General features: G+C 45.9%; 1 protein-coding gene across 1 annotated transcript; it reads left to right on the top strand.

The window, feature by feature from the left end:
• Window positions 1–3738: 3738 nt before the first annotated feature.
• Window positions 3739–5585, top strand: LOC123132542 (FCS-Like Zinc finger 12). The gene is made up of 2 exons (XM_044552371.1): window positions 3739–4338; window positions 5073–5585. The coding sequence occupies exons 1-2, from the start codon at window positions 3887–3889 to the stop codon at window positions 5230–5232; spliced, it is 612 nt and encodes a 203-aa protein (XP_044408306.1). The 5' UTR covers window positions 3739–3886; the 3' UTR covers window positions 5233–5585.
• Window positions 5586–6153: the final 568 nt, after the last annotated feature.

Genomic DNA, 6153 nt, shown 5'->3' with positions numbered 1-6153 from the left:
CCACAATGCTCAAAAAGGCAATGACACTAATCCATCTATCCCCTCAATGTCATAAAAGAGTGTCATATTTTTCCTTGTTGCAATCTTGTATAGCTCAAGAGCTCGGTTGCACAGGAAGAATCCCATATCCATTTACCGTACCAAAATTTGGTACTTTTCCCATCGCTGATGGTGATAATTAATAGGTGAGGCTCTAAAGAGTGCCATGTCAGAGTTGCTACAGGGCAGCTTAGCGCCTACCCATGGTCGGTCGGGACAATCCACACATAGCTCGGACACCTCAGGCGCAAGGCTCGACTAAAACAATCCAGATCAGCCACCCCAAGACCACTAAAGTATTCAGGGGCACACGCCATCTTCCAATGGACCAGGGAGAGACAACTGTTGGCATCCTCACTGTCAGCGTCATTCCAAAAAAAATCCTGGCCAACTTGTCCATCCTCTTGAGCTTCCATCCGGGGAGCGGGGTGACCGCTAGGTGGTATAATAGTGAGGATAGACTTTGCCAGATAGATCCGAGCAACCCGTGTTAGGTTTTTTGCCCCTCTAACCAGGAATGCGAGCACCGAACTTGTCGATGAGCGGTTGAAAATCCACCTTCCGGTGGTGCCGGATGTGTAGGGAAAGATTGAGGTATTTGTCGGGGAAGGCAACCAATTTAGCCTGGAAAACGAAGAGGGTGTCAGCATGGTCAATGTGTTCACAACGATTGGGAAAGACTTTGGTCTTGATGAGGTTCATTCTTAAGCATGTGGCATCGGCGAAGACATCCAACATGTGGCAGGTGGCCGATAGCACCTCCTTGCTTGGGTTGGCAAAATTTCCTGTGTCGTATGCGGGGAGGGAAGTTCTCAGTCTGGTCATTCGATCCTGGATGGGCTTGAGAACTCCCGGATCAATAGCCATGCTAAGCATATGTTGAAGTGGGTTGATGGCGAGGATGAAAAAAGCATGTCCGATAGCGGTTGTCCCTGATGAAGCCCCAAGCATCGTGGAAAGCCCCCCCCCCCCCCAGAATCCCGTTTAGTAGCACGCGAGAGGTAGAGGATGATAGTGACAAGGAAATCCAATCGCACATGTTCTCACCAAACCCCAGAGCTTGCAACACCTCAAGCAGGTATGGCCAATTGACCGAGTCAAATGCTTTAGATATATCAAGCTTTAGTTAGAGGATGGGGTCTTCTTTGTGTGCAAAGTCTTGATCAGATTCCAGGCATGTAGGAAATTATTGTGGATGTCGGTTTCTGGATGAAGGCAATCTGGCTCTTGGAGACAATGTCGCCAAGCATGGGTGCGACTCTATTGGCAAAGAGTTTAGATAAAATCTTGGAGATCCTATGAATCAGGCTGATTGGGCGGTAGTCTCCCACATTTTGCGCAACGACAGACTTAGGGAGCCGTACTATGTTGGTGGAACTGATGATGTTTGCATAGTCACCATTCATACTTGCAAGGTGCAAAATGGCAACGGTAAGATCATCTTTGACAATTTTTCAGAAAGACCCGAAAAAGGCTCCAATGAAGCCATTCGAGCCCGGCGCCTTGACAGAAGGTAAGGAGAACACCGTCTTTTTTTTTTATCTCTGGCTAACAAATAGAGTCGTGCCCTGGGAAGGCACAAATCTACCACCCATCAAAAGAGAAGTCACAACTCAACCACCCATGGAAAGGTTGTCCTCCACTTCCTTTATTTACCATGTGATAACGCTTAATGCTTGCCACATCGGCTATAATCAAGTGTGATTTTGACAAGTTGAGGATAATTATTTCCCATGTCCGAACGTCCTGCTTGTTCTCTTTTATAATATTTCTTAATCTTTCCATGACTCATTTTATTTCAGAAAAAGTTGCATCCAGTAACTCATCAAGTCTGGTTTGAGCACCAATGAAACACACAAACAAAAAAACTTGTAAAATAAAACAGAACTCAGAACTAGTGCCTTACATATGACGAATTTCATTTCAGAATGCATTTCTACATTTTTCTTCTTCTAAATATTAAGGTAGCTGCACCAACCAACCCAAGTTTAGCACTATATGTTAATGATTTCTGGTTAAGCTGCCATGTTTGCCTCTCCATAGGCAGGCAACCACATATGCATGGATGTCAACGTCGTGTACCTTGTCTGGTCAACAGGGAAAGGGATGTCCTTCATGGTTGGCTCACAGTGAACCCAGATCACAGGAAAGCTCTCTGGACCATAAATCTCAAGTGTATTGGTCATGCATGATGGGGGCTATAAATTATTTTGTTAGGTGTGCCGGCCATGAGAAGGAGCAGACAACGACGGATGCTATTGCTGCCTGAGATCGTTAAAGGGCAGTGGCACTGTATCAAGAAGCAATCATATTTCTCCTGCAAAGTAAAACAAGCAATCGTACCTCCTGTTTTCACAATTAAATTTGAGAAGACAATACTACATTGTTCTAGGGCATGACCATAATTATTCAGTAATGTTTCCTATACCCCAAGAAATTTCAAGATTGACATTAACCTAGTCCTAAACAAGGGTGATTTGGCAAACACAACAATTTCACTGAATTCCTGCCTTTCAAACAGACCAAGTTGAAATTTCTAATAATCGCTGCAATTTCTCAGTCTAGCGTGTATTTCAACCAAATTCACGGCGATCGCGGACGACGAACCGTAGGGTACGCGTTGCCTTTTTGGCCTTAAAGTGCTTATTACTGGCATATCTCTCATGATGATGACAACTCTAAGCATTGGGTTCCTATTATAAACATTAACAATAACCAAGTAGCACCACTTAACAACTACTACTAATTGCCTCCGCATGATGATTAGCCACCGCAATAAACCTCGCCCCTCTATTCCTCCCACGACGATCGCGACGCGCGAAAAGAGAGAGAGAGAGACCCGTCCGCATTGGATCGATCAATCGCGCGAGGATATCTTTCCCCAAATCCGCCAGGTGCTTTCAGAAAGTTCACGAGCCTCCTTGCGCAACGGCGGAATAAATGAAAACAAAGGCATGTGAGAGCTGGGGGCAGGCGAAGGGTAGCTGAAGAACTAATTGCATTCCGTAAACGGGCAGCCGGACAAGAGCCCGGGTGGAACCGCCGGAAAGCAGGTTTGCAAGGTTTGTCAACATGGACAGCCGGCTAAAAATGGCAAAAAGCTGAATAAACAAGCTACGGGTACACATGAAACTTTCCTACTCATGCATCCAGAGACAATTAATTCTACTGAAAAAAAGAAAACATAGTGGGGAAGCTAAAGTGCTCGGCTTCACAAGAGGACAAGCACTTGATTCTCATGCCCAGGCTTGATTTTTTTTGTCTATGTGGTTATATTTAATTCTCATATGCAGATGAAAAAGGACAAGTTATTGGTTCTCATTGGGAAATTAATATTGTTATATCATGGAATATTCTACAATCAAGATGCATTTGTATGAGTAGTTTATCTTATAGGAGAAAAGGATGAACGAGGGAAAACCTTATTCTGTGGAGAGGGGTATGGGTATCTTTTTACAAAATTATAATAGTTTCCTTTCTATCCGTTGGATATAAATCGGATCACCTATATTGCAGGATGGCAAGCACACCATCATCATCAACTCTGTTTTTTATAAGAGTAGAGATATCATGAAATATTCTACAATTATGAGAAATAAAGTGGTTTTTTACATGTTCAACCCCCACTAATTATTAGGAAAAAATATAGTACAACAAACCATTTATCCCTTTAAAACACCTTCCACCACCAGCACCATCTCCTCCCTCCCTCCCTTCCCTCCTCCATTAGTATTCTTCATCGGCGAGACAGGTGGTTAGGAGGAAAGAGAAGAGGGGTGGGAGTGTGGAGAGCAGTACAAAACTGAAGCCCACACCTCTCTCTCTCTCCCACTATTCCCGCGAGAAAATGATGACGAGGTCTCTAGAGCCGGCAGCCGAGCAGAAGGCCTCGTCGTCCTTCGGCAACCTGCTCTCCATCTTCCTCCGGGTCAGCTCGTCCGAGCCCAAGCCGCCGAGGCGGAGCTTCGACGCCGAGGGCGTTGTCGGGCTCGGCATCGTCGCGGCCATGAGCCGCGCGTGCCTCACCGCCCAGCCGATAGCGATCGGCGCTGCCGCACGCCGCCGCGCGCGCGAGGAGGACGAACTCTCCGAGAGCTACACGTGCGTCATCACGCACGTGGCCGCCGGCGCCGGCGAGGGCGGCAGCATGCGCAAGCGCGTCTACTTCGGGTTCGGCGACGGCGGGGACAGCTGGTTCGTGGAGGCCGCTGAGGAGGCGCCGGCGAGGGCGGACGACTTCTTGAGCCGCTGCTGCCTCTGCAACAAGAGGCTTGATGGGCTCGACATCTACATGTATAGGTGAGTGGTTAACCAACCAACAACTGACGAGTAGTAGTACTTCATATCGCAAGGAGTTAATAACTGATGCCATACTGAAACAAATAAGCTACAAGATGCATATGATCCTTCAGGAATCTCACATGTTCATATCAATTTGAATGGAATACATTCCTCCCAATTTTTTTCCTAAGAAGTTTGTGAGAATTTTAGCTAGCTACCATCCTTTAGGAATCTCCTTTCCTTGTTTTAATTTTGGTTGTGTGGACAGTGAGCCTTCATGTCTGTTGGACCAAGCAAAGCTTGATGTACATCACATCTTAATTTCTTGTTTTATTTAGGTGGGAATATTTTTCACCTTCCTTTCTCAGAGAACAATTAGGGGTAGGTCTACAGCTGAAATTATGAGTTCAAAGTAGCAATAACCACTCTTTGGCCCTGTAGCCATTCATTAGCCCTTCGGTTGAAGGATGCCATGATTATGTATTCCTGGAGCACAGCCTAGTTCAGCTATCCTTTAAGAAAGCAGAAGACAGATAAGTTGTGATAGGTGCAGAATTTTATCTTAAAACATTTCACCTTAATAAGTAGTATCACTCATCTCAGCATAGCACCTCGCATAAACATCTTTTTAAATGGCAAGCAAAGCATGGCTCCTGGTGAATTCAGTCTATAATACTTTCAGAGTTTAGTGACAAGGAACAGTACACTAACCACTTGATTACCTCTCTTCTTCTCTTGACCTGCAACTCTAGGGGGGAGAAAGCCTTCTGCAGCTCCGAGTGCCGATGCCACCAGATGCTCATGGACGACCACGCAGAAAAATGTGGATCAGAAGCCCTCAGAGCCAGCAGCTACTCGGCCTCCCCGTGCTCCGCGCCGATGTCCTTCTCCCCCAGCGTCGCCGCGGCCTAGCCGACCGAGCTGCGTGATGCCGTCGAGCTGCTCCTCAGTTTGTAGTAGCAGAGAGCATAGAGATCTAAATGATCTTTTAAGCGAATGAAAACATAGAGTAATTACTAAAAAAAAGGTTTCTGAACTGTGGCTCGAATAAAAGAGAGGAAGAAAGTTTTTGGGGTCATGTCCACCGCGAAATGTTCAGTGCTTGAGCGTGATTGCATTTCTCTGTACCAAGCAGGGATAATTATGCTAGCACTTAGAAAAGAAATACCATGTCGCGTCCTATCCTGAAGTTGCATGAAGAGATTTGCTGCATGTTAAACGCTTGATTGGCCTGGTAAAAATATCAATTAACAAACTTCTTCTGAGGGATGACAGAATTTGTTTATAGGTGGCATTTCACATTCCAGTTCTGAACTCAGGTAAAAATCACAGCAGAAACATGGTCTCCTGAGGCAAAATCAAACTATGGTGGTACATCCGTATGGCCCATGCATGTGCATGCAGATCGCAGGTGCCTAGCCGAACTCAACTTGGAATCTCCACCGTGCACCCACATTATTGTTCCCGTACCCTGCGCCACCATCATTACCGATGTTCCCTTGTGGTCACGATTTTCAGTTGGTCACTGGAAGCTTAAAATTCAATCTTGATGGTGTTATTAGGACACACTGGAAGCTTAAAACTCAACCCTGATGACATTCTCTTGGCACTATTCATTCATATACACAGCAACCTTGGCGAAATTCGCAAAAAGAAAAATACTGACCTGGGAGAAAACGAGCCCACAGCCACGAGTAGTCTACTGAATGGGAGGGGCATAAACTGCTGAACATCATCTCCACCACTCCGCGTTTCAACCACAAGGAAGGCAATTCCCTCTATCAGCAAGCAGAACCCCAGTATTCACGGCGGCAGAGTCTGGCACGGACCTGC

This window comes from Triticum aestivum, chromosome 6A (genome assembly GCF_018294505.1).
Source record: "Triticum aestivum cultivar Chinese Spring chromosome 6A, IWGSC CS RefSeq v2.1, whole genome shotgun sequence".
NCBI classification, from domain to species: Eukaryota; Viridiplantae; Streptophyta; class Magnoliopsida; order Poales; family Poaceae; genus Triticum; species Triticum aestivum.
This window is presented reverse-complemented; position numbering and strand designations above follow the sequence as displayed.

Bases quoted from the DNA above. Each gene is read 5' to 3' on its own strand.
- LOC123132542 (XM_044552371.1), top strand. From the start codon at position 3,887: ATGATGACGAGGTCTCTAGAGCCGGCAGCCGAGCAGAAGGCCTCGTCG. The intron at 4,339-5,072 runs GTGAGTGGTTAA...CTGCAACTCTAG, and splicing joins CTCGACATCTACATGTATAG to GGGGGAGAAAGCCTTCTGCA.